Source organism: Paroedura picta, chromosome 10 (genome assembly GCF_049243985.1).
Source record: "Paroedura picta isolate Pp20150507F chromosome 10, Ppicta_v3.0, whole genome shotgun sequence".
Classification (NCBI taxonomy): domain Eukaryota; kingdom Metazoa; phylum Chordata; class Lepidosauria; order Squamata; family Gekkonidae; genus Paroedura; species Paroedura picta.
This window is the reverse complement of record NC_135378.1, coordinates 28,301,088-28,317,630: the sequence shown is the minus strand read 5'-3', so window position 1 is coordinate 28,317,630 and position 16,543 is coordinate 28,301,088. Positions and strand designations below refer to the sequence as shown.

The 16,543-nt window shown below is 49.7% G+C and overlaps 1 protein-coding gene across 1 annotated transcript in view; it reads left to right on the top strand.

The window, feature by feature from the left end:
* Positions 1-16,268, top strand: part of LOC143819821 (phospholipid-transporting ATPase VD-like) — a 38,253-nt gene extending 21,985 nt beyond the window's left edge. The window contains exons 13-22 of the mRNA XM_077301861.1: positions 492-618; positions 1,875-2,059; positions 6,921-7,221; positions 9,033-9,109; positions 10,390-10,515; positions 12,479-12,679; positions 13,570-13,650; positions 14,590-14,685; positions 14,886-15,073; positions 16,165-16,268. Of these exons, the coding sequence (XP_077157976.1) occupies positions 492-618; positions 1,875-2,059; positions 6,921-7,221; positions 9,033-9,109; positions 10,390-10,515; positions 12,479-12,679; positions 13,570-13,650; positions 14,590-14,685; positions 14,886-15,073; positions 16,165-16,225 (1,443 nt within the window). The 3' untranslated portion in view covers positions 16,226-16,268. The remainder of the gene's footprint in view (positions 1-491; positions 619-1,874; positions 2,060-6,920; positions 7,222-9,032; positions 9,110-10,389; positions 10,516-12,478; positions 12,680-13,569; positions 13,651-14,589; positions 14,686-14,885; positions 15,074-16,164) is intronic.
* The last annotated feature ends 275 nt before the right edge of the window (positions 16,269-16,543 follow it).

Sequence of the window (16,543 nt, the reverse complement as noted above, 5' to 3'; positions counted from 1 at the left end):
TATCTGGGAAGCACAGAGACACACTTTCTGTCCAGAGAACACCCGGAGAACCCATTCTCTACAGCGAGAATGGGACAGTTCGACAATTTTATTTGTTGATTGCCATTATTTAGAGTTGGCCTTTCTCACTTGGACTCAAGGCAGATTCCATAGGAGCAAGTCAATTCAATTGACAAGCGGGGAATTCAATTAACAATGCAATAGGATTAGGGTCGTAGGACCATCCAGATGTCTAAAACCAGAAACAATGCTTAAATGCTAGCAGGACACATTAAATGGGGGGGGGGGAAATTCCATAGTAGGATCCTCGTTTCAGTGGGCTAGACTAGCCGTTCTCACCTTTCTTACTGTTAAGAAACTTCTGAAACATTCTTCAGGCTTTGAGAAAGCCGAGAAGTGCCGTGAAGGTGCAAAAGATCATTGGGAAGCATATTTGTGTACATGTCCATCAGTATTGCTTTGACCAGTCCATGTGTTTTCCAATTCTGAAGGTAATGACCGACATTGAGTACGAGGACTGGCTAACGGCACATTATGCAGCTGAAAACGATGTAGACCACAGGGAGGAATTGCTACTGGAATCTGCCGCAAGGCTTGAGAGCAACTTAACCTTGCTTGGTGAGTCAGAAAACAATGCTTCCCCCTAAAGTCTTCAAAACATCCTCTCAGGTCTAATTGAAGCGTCCTTCAGTCCAGCCACACGTCCAAGAGTGGTTTAAGGATTTGCGGGGCCCTAGCAGTGTATACATCCAGCAGGAACCCCCAGACAGGGAGGGGAGAGGCCCCCTCATTGGAGAATCCTCAGAGGGGAAAGGGGGGAGGAGAGGGGCTATGGCTGATTCACAGGGAGGAAGGGAGGGGGGGCTGGGAGTGCAGGGCCCAAAGCACGTGCTACATGGGCTACTTGGGTAAACCAGCCCTGTCCATGTCTAATCCCAAGATTTGCTTTTGACAGCAACAGTATGTTGATTTGAAGTTAGCCTACCCTGAACCTTGTGGGAAGGAAGGGATAGAAAAATAAGGATGATGATGATGATGGGATTTATTCCCCACCACTATCTGCAAGGCAGGTTACATAAAAATAAAACCCCACCTACATAAAATTAAAAATTAAAATCTTACTTTTCCGGGACCTCATTCCACCAGGCCGGGGCAAGGACCAAAAAGGCCCTGGTGGAGGCAAGGCAAACCTCCCACGGGCTGGGCACCACCAACAGATTAGTTCCCACAGAGCGCAAGGCCCTGTGGAGGGGCATAAGGTAGTCCCTCAGATATGTGGGTTCCAGACCGGGAAGGGCCTTGAAGGTAAGGAGCAAGACCTTGAACTTGATCCGGACCACCACTGAAAGCAGCAATGGAAATTCCTCAGAAAGAAAAGGGGAAGAGTTTCACCCTCTCGGGTCCCTTTGATCTGGCTCTGTGCTCTGTACTCCCTTCCCTTCCCTCCTCCCCCATTCTCTTTGCCTGCTCCTCTGCTGCTGCCTCAGCCCCTGCAGGTCATATAACGGCTGCAGAGGCTGCAGAGGCCAGCACAGCTGCTGTGAAGGCCCCACGGGTGGGGCAGCCACCGCCTCAGCCCCCACAAGTGGCACAGATGCTGCCCAGGGGCCAGCGCGTCCACTGGCTGGGCCTTCCATCTTCTGGCAAGCTTCATGGGTGGGACGACGTCCGTTATGTTCATCTACATTTCCGTTTGGTGAGGCACACCAGAAGATGTGTCCCATATCAACAAGCAGTGAGGCCAGCCAAACAGAAAATTTCTCCCCCCTCCCAATGAAAATATCTCTACATAACTGCCACCCTCAGCTAGCATTTGGATGTGTTTGTTTTCTGTACATTAATGTTTTACTTAACTTGTGTAACTGACATCTTAGGAGCCACTGGAGTTGAAGATCGCCTGCAAGAGGGCGTCCCAGAAACTATTAAATCACTCAGAAAAGCTGGCATAACAATCTGGATGATGACAGGTGACAAAGAGGAGACTGCTGTGAATATTGCCCATTCTTGTAAACTGCTGGAGGGAATTGATAAGCTGTTCACCCTGAAGGCTGCTGAGCAGGTAAAAACTACTGGGCTCCTGTAAAGTTCCCCCTACCAATTCCAGTACACTTTTATTTAAGTATTTATATCCTGCTTTAAAGAGCCTCTTGTGGCGCAGAGTGGTAAGGCAGCCGTCTGAAAGCTTTGCCCAAAAGGCTGGGAGTTCTATCCCAGCAGCCGGCTCAAGGTTGACTCAGCCTTCCATCCTTCCGAGGTCGGTAAAATGAGTACCCAGCTTGCTGCTGGGGGGTAAACGGTCATGACTGGGGAAGGCACTGGCAAACCACCCCGTATTGAGTCTGCCATGAAAACGCTAGAGGGCGTCACCCCAAGGGTCAGACATGACTCGGTGCTTGCACAGGGGATACCTTTACCTTTACCTTTATCCTGCTTTGGTCCCTGGAGGAAGCCAAGGTGGCTAACAGCAGTAGCAATAGCAACCGATATATCATAAACATATCAAACAGAAGAACAATCTCTCTTGGGCTGGTTGGGACCCCCTAGCTGGCACCTCCAAAGGACACAGGCTGCAAGCCACAGACTCAGAGGTCCAAGAGCAAATGGGAGAAGGCAGCAGGGGTGGCTCGTGCTTGTCATCCCCTCTCAGACGCATGCAAGCACTGGCTGGGTCCAGGGGAACCCCCAGATGCTCCCTCCCCCTGCATATTGTGCTAGCAACCGAGGATCTTCTCGGGTAATGGTGCATTCACCCGGACGCCCATTCATACATTCAGGACAATGGACCTCCAGGGCTGAATAAGGCCATAGGATGCTTATCTGTGTACAGAGTCTGGTTTTCCTGCCCCGTGACATTTCTCCCCAGCTCTAACCAAGCTGATTGCGATGCCCTGTCAAGCGTAGCAAGAACTCACAACGAGCTTCTTAAAGTAGAAAGCTTTTAATGAGAATACTGCATACTACAAGACTGGCAAAGTCAGTTCTGAAGTCAGATCAGAATTGTAGCTCTTTTTAAAACAAGTCTCCCGCCCAAAACTTGAAAGTTCCCAAGGGGAGGGGGGAAGAGAGAGGAAACAGATACAATAAAACGAGGGCAACAGTGTTACAATTCACATGTCCTTGGGCACCTCTCAAAGATAGGATGTTTTGGTTTATAGCCCAGGCCTGGCCAGGCAACTTCAAAAGGGGGAGAACTTTCACAGCTCGGAGAGATAACAGACACAGCACATACCAGTGGTTACAATAACAAGCATGCATAATATATGACCAAAGAGGCCCTAGCTACAGAGATCAAACTGTCATGGGGGGACCCAGGCTAAATTATGGCAGGATTGCTAGCACATCCTGACATGCCCATTGCACCCCTGGATCATGAGTTCCTTCTTTGGAGCACACCTCACAGTTTCTGATTGGGATATGCTTGTTCTGGGATCTCCATTCTGACTGACAGCTGCGAAGGGACCTTTCCTTCTTGAAAGCATTCACTCCAAGCATCTTGTTGGTCTCTGAGGTGGCTCCGGGATTCAAACCTGGCTCTTACGCGGCAGACCCACATGGCCGCCCTCCGGAACGATCTACATTTGAGTCAGCGCTTGTAAAACGCCATTGGAATTTAGACCGTAAATGATGTTAGTCGTACAGATCAGAAGGCTTTTGTCTTGAGTGTTGAAACAAATATCATTTTTGAAAGTTGCTCTTTGACATAACTTCCCACAGCCTGGCTTGATTAGAATAATGTTCCCAGAATCATCTCATTAAAATAGCATAATGTGGAGCATTCCAGAAAATTAATCTACTTATGCCTTCCTGATGGAGAAACATCTTTTCTCTCTCCGTCCTTTGAAACTATTCAGTCTTTTGGCATGGAAAACAGTATTCAAAAAGAAGTCAGTTTCTTTTCATGTGTTTATTATTCCCTCTGGTGGATCGACTGACGTGATGCAGCCAGCTGGGTGACCTTGGGTTCGCCATGGCGCTGATAAAACTGTTCTGACCGAGCAGTGATATCAGGGCTCTCTCAGCCTCACCCAACTCACAGGGTGTCTGTTGTGGGGAGAAGAATGGATAGGAGACTGTAAGCCGCTTTGAGCTTCCTTCGGGTAGAGAAAAGTGGCATATAAGAACCAACATTCTTCTTCTTCTTCTCCTTCCTTCCTTCCTTCCTTCCTTCCTTCCTTCCTTCCTTCCTTCCTTCCTTCCTTCCTTCCTTCCTTCCTCTTCTTCTTCTTCTTCCTCTTCTTCTAAGCAGATAAGATTTACAGTGGGGCAGGGGAAGCGTTTGGGGTTGTTCTGACGGGTAGATTTTGAACAGGGTCCTTTTAAGTTTGAAGGAAAAAGGATTTTGCAGATACTGGAGAAGATAAATGCAGGTTTCCCAGATGGGTTACTGAGGAATTTAGAGTAAGACATTCCAAAAAGCAATCTTTTTGATAATGTTTCCTTTCTGTCTGCTTCTATGTTGAGACATGGACCCTGTGCATTACCCTGAAACTAGACTACTGCTGGTAACAACCTGATTACTACTGGTGCACATGGCAGTCCCATGCCTTCCCTGAATGCACAGAGAGGGAGAGCAGGTGCCAAGAATCAGAATCATGACTCATACTAGATTTAAAGCCCATTTTAATTTTAAATAAAATGGGTGCTAGATGGGCTGTGGGGGAGAGCCCGTACCCGGCAGAAGCCGAAGAGAAAAGGGGGCTCAGGAAAGGAGGCTTCTGGCGGGGCGGGGATCTCCCTCGCGGCTGCGAGGGAGAGCTCGGTCCCGGCAGAAGCCGAAGAGAAAAGGGGGCTCGGGAAAGGAGGCTTCTGGCGGGGCGGGGATCTCCCTCGCGGCTGCAGGGAGAGCTCGGTCCCGGCAGAAGCCGAAGAGAAAAGGGGGCTCCGGAAAGGAGGCTTCTGGCGGGGCGGGGATCTCCCTCGCGGCTGCAGGGAGAGCTCGGTCCTGGCAGAAGCCGAAGAGAAAAGGGGGCTCGGGAAAGGAGGCTTCTGGCGGGGCGGGGATCTCCCTCGCGGCTGCGAGGGAGAGCTCGGTCCCGGCAGAAGCCGAAGAGAAAAGGGGGCTCCGGAAAGGAGGCTTCTGGCGGGGCGGGGATCTCCCTCGCGGCTGCGAGGGAGAGCTCGGTCCCGGCAGAAGCCGAAGAGAAAAGGGGGCTCGGGAAAGGAGGCTTCTAGCGGGGCGGGGATCTCCCTCGCGGCTGCAGGGAGAGCTCGGTCCTGGCAGAAGCCGAAGAGAAAAGGGGGCTCGGGAAAGGAGGCTTCTGGCGGGGCGGGGATCTCCCTCGCGGCTGCAGGGAGAGCTCGGTCCTGGCAGAAGCCGAAGAGAAAAGGGGGCTCGGGAAAGGAGGCTTCTGGCGGGGCGGGGATCTCCCTCGCGGCTGTAGGGAGAGCTCGGTCCTGGCAGAAGCCGAAGAGAAAAGGGGGCTCGGGAAAGGAGGCTTCTGGCGGGGCGGGGATCTCCCTCGCGGCTGCGAGGGAGAGCTCGGTCCCGGCAGAAGCCGAAGAGAAAAGGGGGCTCCGGAAAGGAGGCTTCTGGCGGGGCGGGGATCTCCCTCGCGGCTGCGAGGGAGAGCTCGGTCCCGGCAGAAGCCGAAGAGAAAAGGGGGCTCGGGAAAGGAGGCTTCTGGCGGGGCGGGGATCTCCCTCGCGGCTGCGAGGGAGAGCTCGGTCCCGGCAGAAGCCGAAGAGAAAAGGGGGCTCGGGAAAGGAGGCTTCTGGCGGGGCGGGGATCTCCCTCGCGGCTGCAGGGAGAGCTCGGTCCCGGCAGAAGCCGAAGAGAAAAGGGGGCTAGGGAAAGGAGGCTCCCAAAGGCTCCCACGGTGCCAGGCAAGGCCGCTCCCGGGGCCAACAGAAGGCCGGCTCCCGCCCCCCACCCTCCCCAAAGGCTCCTACGGCGTTCTGTCGGCCCTGGGAGCGGGCTTGCCGGGCGAGGCCGCTGCCAGTGGCAACAGAAGGGTGGCTCGCGGCCCCCCACCCTCCCGAAAGACAGAAGAGCGGCAAGGGGAGCTTACCGGCGGGTGAGGGTCGAGGGCGGCCAAGGAGGCAATGGGGAGGCATGCTTTGCGCGCCTCCCCATTGCCTCCTTGGTCCAGGATTGACACTCAGAGGAGCGAATCAGGAGCCGCTTCGCGGCTCCTGATTGTCTCCTCCGAGTTTTTATCCCGGACAGAGCCCACCCTAACTCCTCCCCCCAAGGTCTTAGTGCTTTATTTAGTCCGTGGCGCGGCGGTTTTAAGATATTTTCAAATCAGTTCCTTTGAACTTGGATCTGAGACGCTGCTATGGGGTCTCCTCTAAAGGAGTGTGGGTCTGGTTTCCTGGACATTAGACAAAGTGGTGTTACAGAAGTCTTCATGATGATGACTTCTCCATTATGATGACTAAACTGAGACCCAGCGTGGGGTCGTGCTTCAGAGCAGAGTCCTCTGATTTGGAGAACAGCGTTTCATTCCCCACTTCTCCTCCACATGCAGCCAGCTGGGTGGCCTTGTGCCAGTCCCCATTCTCTCTCAGAGGTGACGCTCAGCCTCACCTTCCTCACAGGGAGGTCTGTTGTGGGGAGAGTCAGGGAAGGCAACTGTAAGCCACTTTGAGATTCCTTCACATGGCAAAACATGGCTTACAAAAAACAGCTCTTTTTCTCCTCCCCCTTCTGCATTTCGTAGACAATGCCCACCCTTGGGGAATCTATATAGGCCATCAAGTACTGGTTAATGAATATTGTGTACACTTGGCAAGCTGTAAAATCAATCCAGTGTGATTACTTTTCTTTTGGTGGGGAGTGGGGAATAGGAATTGTACTCTTCAAGTTAATTTGTTCCCCATGCTCCTTCAACCTTGGGCCTGCGTGAACAGTTGCTGAGGCATCTTTTTCACTATTCCAAAACCCAAGATCAAACAACCATCTCGCTTTTCCATTCCAGGAAGCCTGTGAAGAACACCTTGACAGCATCTTGGAAGAAATGAAGACCATGCTCCTTCCGATTGAAAGTGGCCAATCCGCTGACCCCAGAATATCAGCAGCGCAGGAGAACCAGCTCAAGGCTGGCCTGATTATAGATGGCCCCACTTTAGCTTTGGCCTTGCATGAAAGTGCGCGTAGGAGATTCCTGCAGCTCACGGCACAGGTGCAAGCTGTCATCTGCTGCAGAGCAACACCCCTGCAGAAGAGCGAGGTGGTCAAGGCCGTGAGAAAGGAGCTCAGAGTGATGACATTAGCTATAGGTGAGTCACCTGTCTCACCTGTAGGGGGGCATAAGGGCGGTGTTTTGATAACTGGGAAACTGACTCGGCCTCAGGCACTTGGGTGAACGGTGAGCTGCTGCATAAGGAGCTAAAAAGGAGTCATGCCCATCATAACGCCTTTCCTACTTTGTGCAGGTTACAGGTGCTTTGGTGTGCATCTTTGATGGGCATATAAGGGCTGCCTCCCAAACGTGAAGCAAATGGAGAAGGCTGCTCATAATGGACCTTCCTGTAGAGTGACCATAGGTTCCGGTTTCTGGACCAGAACAGCTGGCCATACCATGACGATAGCATGTGCTAAGGGGAAGCAACACACAAGGAATTGGTTTTTTTTCCTTCCAAATCACCATGGAACTATGGAAACAGAGAAGAATCCGGCCTGCCAGTCGGGTCCCCTCTGCAGTCAGCATTTGCACAGCCAGAACTAGGAGCCACATTCTAGCTGGCCAGGAGGGGAGAAAGCAGAAACTTCTGCAACTAGTACTGCCTGAAAGTAGCCTTCCCCAAGGAGCTCTTTTCCCAGGTCTCTTTGTATCTCAACACCCGGCAACCTTGGGATCACTTGCCGGCATGCACAACCCTTGCTTACCTGTTCCCGGCCCCTGCTGACCTACGTTAGGCATTACCAGCAGTAGCAGCATCAGAGAACTGGAGAAGGCTGTAGGAGCACAGGTCTGCAGAGCCTGCCTCAACCACTCAGAGATGAGCTGCACACCCTGGGAAGCCCGTTTGTGATTTATAAGGCCTTCACCTTTGGCTGTATGCATGAGAACACACACTGAGAATTTTACTCCTGCCCAGGACAGGATGGGGGTTCTTGGCCACCATGATTTCTGAATACAAGCTCTGAAAATTGAATTATATTACTTCTTTGGGGCTTCATTTTCTGTGACTGAAAGACTGCCTACCAGGCCTTTATTATATTACTAGCTGCAAGCCCGTTCATAAGAACAGACGTCAAAAGGGCTTCCCCCACCCCCGCTGCTGCCAAGTGCACCTCTGCCAAGCGCGCCAGAAGGGATCCACGGCGCACCCCAGCCACTACGCAGCTTCCTCACGGGCCTTAGAGGTGGCAGGTATGCTTGGCAGAGCGCGGGGAAGCCATTCCCGGCCCCCTGCCCTCCTTACCGGAGGGCCCGTTGTCATTGTGGTGGCCGAGTGGTGCCACAGCTGCTAGGGAAGGGCCTGGGAGAGCAGGAGCAGCGGCTCCAGGGGCTGGCCCAATCCGGATTGGCCCAAAGGGCCGGACACCACCTGGACAGGGTGGCTGTTCAGGCCCGGACAGGACTGCCCACATGGCTCTTTTAGAAATATACGAGCCACTAATGGATAAGATATTCTGGATGCTGAAAGAGTTTTAGAGTGTTTTTTTTTTTTTACTTGGCCATTGAATAAGGCCCTCTCGCTGGAAACGCATTTGGTCATTAGTCATAAGATGTGTAACCATGAATGTTATTCTTGGGAATTGTGCGTGCAACATTTCATAGGTTGTTCTAAATGTGGATTTATGTTCTTAACTGCATTTTTGAGGTAGCTTTTAATCCTGTTTATGTGCACGATGTAACAAAGTTATTTTTATTGCAATATTTAATGTGCTCAGCCATTGGATTCCTAGCTAGGTCTTTGGGGTACTTTTACTACATTCTGACCTGCCAGCCGCAGGGGAGGCTTTCAACCGATGCGTCAGTGAGAACGGGAGCCTTGATTTGACGTACAAAAGACTCGCCAGTGTGACCTGTGTACAGTGCTCCAAAGTCTCTCTCATGTGAGTTTCCCGCTCTCTCTGGCAGGTGATGGTGCCAACGACGCCAGCATGATCCATGAGGCTGATGTGGGGGTTGGAATCACTGGCCAAGAAGGCAAGCAGGTAGGGTTCCATAAAAAAGACGTGTTGCTTATGGATCCATCTCACGAGGAAACATGCAGCTCCGTGGATTTGCCAGTGGGATCAAAGGCTGTGAACATGACAACTTGAAGCTTCAGAATCCTAGGCCAAAAGCCCCACCCCCACCCCTCCAAGTACACAGAATAGCATTTTTAAAAAATTCCTCCCCTTATCAGGGTACATGGAGGTGACCGTCATCTGTCATCTAGCCTAAGGTGAGACACTGTGACTGGTCCATGAAGACCCCATGAGACTCATTCAAGCAGGGATTTGAATCCCAATCTCTGCTCTGGTGCAATTCCATAATGAAAGTGCTGCTACTACTAATCCCAGGTTCTGCTCTAAGTCACCAACCACAGAGCCATACTAGGCTGTTCATTTCTAAGTGCCCGGGAAGCCATGAAGCAGGGGAGGCCAAATTGGGGCTCTCCAGATGTCCATGGACTACAATTACCATCAGCCCCTGCCAGCATGGTATCTGACTGCCTCTCGTGCTATATAGATTACAGCTCCGTGCTGTCTTATGTCTCTGATTCCAAATGATCTTTTGATCTGCACATTGAGGTACTGAAAGGTGAGGTGTTTCTCCAAATCTGGGCATTCCGACATTTTTGGTTTAAGGAAGGACACGCTGAAGGGAGGAAGCAGCAGATGGGAGGAAGGAACTGCGATGGAAGGGAATTTGGGTGAGCAAGCAAGAGGCAATGGAGCAGGAGCTAGGAATGTTGTGGGATTATGCCTGCTCTCTTCTTGTCAGCTTCTAAACTCCTAAGAAATCAGACCCCACCTTAGGAGACTATATCCTGAGATCAAATTTCCAGAGAAGGGTCCACCTGTGAACAGTTTCAGGAAACGTCTCCTCTCTACAGTCTCTGGGTAGTCTGTGCTTCCTGGAAGTGCGCATGTTGAGAGCGTGTATTGTCTGCAGGCCTCTTTCCCACTCACAGCACTCAGTAGGAACACTGTGATGGGGGAACAGCGATCGCAAGGTTACGGCAATTTCCGTAATCTCTGAAACACCGAAATTGCCAAAATTCATCAGTATGAATGCAGCTTGTTTCCACACGTATTCCCAAGGGAACAAGGATCAAGACCTCAATGTTCTTAGGTGGAAATTAACACCTCTACGGATGATAAAGTAACCAGTTTCTGCAATGATCCTTATCTGCCAGAAATGTTGAAGGGAAGATGTATGGGTTTTTTTTGAGATTTTATTGTTTATTGTTATTATATATAAATGTCTGTTTTTTGTTTGCTTTCAGGCAGTGATGGCAAGTGATTTTGCGGTATCACAGTTCAAACAACTGAACAAATTGCTGCTTGTCCACGGCCACTGGTCCTACACCCGACTCGCCAACATGGTCCTCTATTTCTTTTACAAGAATTTGGTATGTTTCTCCCAGGAACGGTGGTGGCGGTGGCTCCAGGGAATGGACAGGAAGGGGGACAAGCAGACTTTGACAGCCGAAATTGCCCCCACACTCCTGTCTTGGGTGGAAGGTCACTGCTCCAGAGGCGTTTAATAGTCAATTCAAAATGGGATGTGCCAGAAATGCCACACTCTGTCACCATTAATGAGGGATTGTTACTATCTGGCTTGATAGTTAGGAACCTCAGCATACCAGAGGGATGTTTTCTGCAGTTCTGGCTGAAGGGAGGGGAGTGAGACAGGCTGGCCTTTCTAACCCACCTTTCAAAAATTGAACCATATATGGATTTATGAGGGAGCACCAGATAAGCAGGGATTGGAGAAATAAAAAGAGTTGGTCTTGATACCCTGCTTTCCACTACCCAAAGGAGTCTCAAAGCAGGCTTACAATAGGCTTCCCTTCCTCTCCCCACAACAGACACCCTATGAGGTGGAAGGGGTAGGAGAGCTCTGACAGCTCTGAGATCAGGACTGTGGCTAGCCCAAGGTCCCCCAGCTGGCTGCATTTGGGGTAGCGGGGCATCCAATCCATCTCTCCAGTTTAGAGGCCAGTACTCTTATCCGTGACACCAAGTTGGCTCTGAACTTGAGTTGTTCCTAACTCCACGCTTCAGCACACTGGCTCTCCACGGGCTCATGCTGAATGGGCCAACCATTTGACCCTTGGAGGCGTTCTTCTAAAGATCAGTGTACAGCCGACCACGTCTCCAGAAAGCCGGTTTAAGAGGGCTTCCTGTTAATTCAGTAAGATAATCAAAGAAGCCATTAAACAGGAGGATGCCAAAACAATAAAGATAAAACTAAGATAATAAAACAATAATACAATAAAGATAATAATAAAAGTAAGTCAATCAATCGATATAATAATAAAAGAAAATATGACCATAACTATCTACTACCCTCTACCTTGGAGTTGATTTTCAAGCAACCATCATTGACTTCCTGCCTTCAGTTCAAATGTGCCTCCTAGTTTCGGCTTCTCTGAAGGACTTCTTTTTTAGCTTTCGGTGCTAATCCGAGTCCTTCAGCAGAAAGGTGAGACAAAGATGTCAGGAAGTGCATCTTTCACCATGAATCAATAAGCAGGCCATAGGGCCTGGGGACGGAAAAATCAGTGAACAACCCCTAGTTTCATTGATGATGGCTTTGAGTTGGCTAGGGCCTGCAGGTGCAGCCAGCCACAAAAAGACGGCCACAGCTTAGCTGCTGTCACAGAGTGTAGATGGAGGGCGAAGGAGTGCCAATGGGTTTTATCACATTTTGTATCTTTTCAATTGTCTTAAAATTGTAAGCCACCCTGAGCCACAAAGGAAAAGCAGAGTATAAATATTTTCAATATATAAAAAGACCTTTCGCTGCTGTTCTAAGGTGGAGGGAGGTCCAGTTTTTTAAGACTGGCATATTCAGTTTGTGTGTCATCTTATGCGGGGGTCGTCAACTCCCGGTCTGTGGCCCGGTACAGGGCCACGAAGGCCTCGTTCCCAGGCCACCCCCGGCCGTGCCTGCCTCCCCCCCCCCCCCCCGCAGCAAGAAACTCGACAGGCTGTGAGCAAAGCGGATGCCAAAGGGGCCGCTTCGCTCACGGCCTGGCTAGCTTCTGGCTGCGAGAGAGGGGGGAAGAGGCGGGCGCAGCTGCCGGCATGCGGAGGTGCCACGCATGCGGGTTTGCGCCTCTGCTGGCGCAAACGCTTATGCGCGGCAACTCTGCGCGTGTGCGTTAGAACCCTCTGGTGGCACAAACGTGCATGCGTGACGCCCGGGCTGCCGGCCCTCCCCCACCCCCGGAGGCGGTCCTCAACCGCAAAAAGTTTGGGGACCGTTGAACTTATGGACTACTCTCTGAATCCTTTGACCTTGTTTGCCTTCCCCTCACCACCCATTTGTTCCTTCTCCCTTTTTGTTGTCTCCTTTCATCTTAACAGGCATATGTAGCTATCCTCTTCTGGTATCAGTTCTTTGCTGGAGGAGACATGACAGACATGACAGACCACGGGAGTCTCATTTTTTTCAACCTCCTCTTCACATCTGTACCACCAGTTATCTATGGTCTTTTGGACAAACATTTATCTGCAGAGACCCTTCTCCGAATGCCGGAACTTTACAAGTCCAGCCAGAGATCTGAGGTACATTCCGGTTTGGCTCAAGTGCCTGACTTACCACTTGTGATTGTGTTGCCGGTTCCTCCTGCTCCCCCCCCCACCCCCCACATATACTTCCTTGTTCAATTCCTATAGTGGGATCCTGGAAAGAAAAGGCAGTGCTTCACAAAGCCTCTAGCCAGGTAAGGTAGGTGGCCTTACAAGAGCAGCTGGAGGCCTTGGGCTGACTGACGTTCTGTTCTCAGTAGCTGCCCCGTGAACTGCTGTTGCTTATGGAAGTGTCCTGCCGAAGACAGCTTTGGCAGGGACGCAGGCCATACTGAACACTGAGTGGTAGTGCAGACTGGCCATAAAGGAAGTATTTGGCCAAAGAAGCGCAGCAGGTCAGGATTAGAGGTGGGGGAGGTCACGGAGGCCAGAGATCCCCGAAACTGAGAGTCCTTGGCACAGATTCCGTGTGCAGGTTTCACATTGTCATGCACATAGTCCATGTGCAGCTCACGATCACATGAAGCCTTGCCAGAAAACAGAATGGACAAAGAAAATGTCTTTTGCTGAATCCATTTCTGTTGGTGGGTGGGCAAATGCAAGCCCATTCTGACGGGGAAAATATCCTGATTTTGGAACTTAAAAGTCTGTGCATTTGTCTGCCAACCACATGTTGCTGCTCTTTCTTAAAGCAAAACAAACCATGGTTTGACTTTTGCCTCTTATTTGGGACGCAGCAGATGGGCTCAGAGCCTCCCCAGAGGCTATGACTTCTCTCCTGATGCTGTTCAGGCCTTCTGAGCGCAGCTTTCAGAAGCTCCATAGGTAGGGCCATGGCCACATCAGGAGGTGCCATTTTCTCCCAATTTTTTGGAATTGTATCTCCTGAAACCAAGGACGTGTTTTCTCCCATGTTTGTTTTTCAGCCTTATGTATCCTCAGCCTTCTTCATCAACTTAGCAGATGCCTTATATCAAAGCTTGGCCTGCTTTTTCGTGTCTTACGGGGTAAGTTGTGGGAAAGGACATTCTTCCCATTATCTCTGACAGACCCAGTTTTCTTGCTTGCAGCAATATCCCTATATCAATCTTTATTTGACGGTCACTTAGACCAATATGTCATATGCACTTAAAACTGATGGTGGTTTATAATGAAGGAAGGTAATATAAAAAAAAGAGGTTAGAAATCCACCATCAGTAAAACTTTAGAACTTTAAAACATTAAAAGTATTTAAAATGAGCATTAAATGCCATGGACTGAATTACAATGTTACAATAGAACTCTATAAGTGCCTTCTGGTTTACAAAAACACCTCGCGATTTTATAGCAGAATTTGTCTGTAAGGAGACTTGTCTGCTGATTTTCATTTTGGAGCAGAATCTGAATCTTTTCTTTGGGGGGGATTCCTTGGCAGTTGTCCACTCCTGGTTGAATTAGATTACATCTAATAGCATTATGAAAGGGGCTGTCCAATAAGACATGTGCACTTGTCTCTTCCCAACCACTGGCACAAGGGCTCTTTGAGAGAAAGGTCTTTTCTTATAAGGACCCTCCTGCCCAGCTGTGTGCAAACCTCAGCTTCCCCCTGGACTGAAATCCATTGGACTGAAATCCAGATACCGGTATGTATAGCTATTGAACCAACACAGGGTGGAGGATCTTGTATCCAGGGAGGATACTTTATTCTGGACAGAGGTGCCCCATTCCTGGAAGAGATGCAGCCCCTTATTAGTAGGTACGCCAGTGACAAGTACCCCCTAAAATGTAAAAACCTAAACTAGGAAGCATGAAGGACATTTGAGAAATATGACATATTAGGATTAGGACAAGAGTAATTAGCTTGTAGCTCTAGGCCTTCAGATATCCCTCAAATATTAGTAAGAAGATAAGTAGAAAAAGGCATAAAGAGGGGCTGTGTGGTCCTCAAAATCTTTGTTCCTTTGCAGATGTATAATATGGACCGCAAGGCTTCCGAGGCTCCGGTGGAAACTGCCATGTTTTTAAGTTGTATGGGAAACCTTATCCTCCAGAGGAAATCTGTGGTATGTGCCGCGTTCTTTCGGTTATGAAGACGAGGAATGGGGAAAGCGAGCCCAGTAGCCCAAGACTGCCCAATCTTATTTCATAGCAAGATGTTATGGGGAAGGGGTTGCCTAAAGCTATATATTTCTGCATTTCTTTTTGTCTCACACACACACAGGAGAAGCAGGTTCTTATATGATTGTTCTTTTTTTTTAATTAGACTATGACCCAAGCAGCTGCAATAACTGGAAGTATCATCCTGTATTTCTTATTTTCGATTATCTTTGGTTCGCCGTGCATCCTTTGCAACCCACCAGCCAATACCGACTGGACCATGCATAAGCAGCTGAGCAGTCCCGCATTCTATCTGGTCTGTCTCCTATCTACAATTGTGGCTTTGCTGCCCAGGTATTTGACTAGTTCGAGCTCAGAACTTTGGGGGGTAGAAAGAAATTCACTTCTGTGTGAATGGGTGTTCTGCGGTTCTTTGGCCTTCGCTTCATGCATTCCACAACGGTAGATCCGAGTGAGTCGCAGAGTATGAACTCAGTCGAGAGTTCTGGTCACAGCCAATCCCAGCTCCATGTAACAAAGGCCTGTGCTCTCAGACACCAGCTTTTCACATCCACATTTCTAGTGCTGGGTCTGCAAGAGAGCTTTGAATCTCAGAAGCTTAGGCTGAGGAAGTTTTGTTGTTCAGGACTTAGTTCTACTGCTTTCTTGTTGCACAACTGTTATATGGTCAGTGCTGTGGCTTAGAAGAGAGAGGTGATCTGGGAGAGGCCGTCCACTGAGTACTCAACAGCTTAAATTCTCCATTTCTTCTCCCAGCACTCTATCTGTCCATCTGCGATACTCCTTCAAACTGCAGAGTTGATCAGGAGCTAATGTGATTGATTCTTCGTACAACAGAATCAATGCTCTACCATGAGATTCTCAAAGTCACTTTGGGCAGTGGGAACACCTCACATGGCTCTTGAGATTCAAATGGGGGAGGGACTCTGAGGTCCCTGGAGGAAGGGGAAAGGCTGATGAAAGGCTGACTGCACATACCCCTCAATGAGTCTTTACTCTTCTTAATTCTTGGATGCTTTAGGATGCTTTGGGCTGATCCTGCGTTGAGCAGGGGGTTGGACTAGATGGCCTGTATGGCCCCTGCCAACTCTATGATTCTATGATTCCCCCCCCCACCAGATAGCTAAAAAAATAATAAATACAGACCTTCCTGCAGTCAGAATCACCACGTCATTCTCTTATGAACTGTCCTTTGTTAGTTTCAGCATAGCTGGCAATGGCTGGGATGAAGCAAAGAGCTTCTGGGTTCATGGGGCTTAGTTCTGGAGAGAATGATAGGTGGTACAACCACATGGTTAGAGAAGTTACTTTCCCTCAAGTCAGAACAGGACATTTTCCCAAAGCCATGTCCTCGGGTGTCACATGGAACCCTCGTTTATTTATGCTCTTTATTGACAACGTTTCTGCATTTTTTTATATTCTAGATTCATCATCACAGTCCTCAGATGGAAGCGGAGGAAGACCATTATCTTATACGCTGTATAAATGAAATAAAAATCTTTTTGTGAATAAAAATTTTTTTAACTGATTCAAATCTCCCCGTATTTTAGAACATTCTCCGGTGGTCTGTGGTCGGCCCAGTTCCTTGGGATTCTTTTTGTTTTTCTTTCATCCTAGAGGTCCAGGGCACATAACTGAGCCACTCTGTTCCTTTTTCTTCCTTTTGACCACCGGATGCCATACCGGGGCCACCCTGTGTGCCAGCATATGGGGACCTGACTGGCTGCCAGTAGCCTAGCCATGAAACATCCCCCCCTTCCCTGCAGAATGCTTAGTCCTCAATGACGAGGCAAGTGGGGCCCG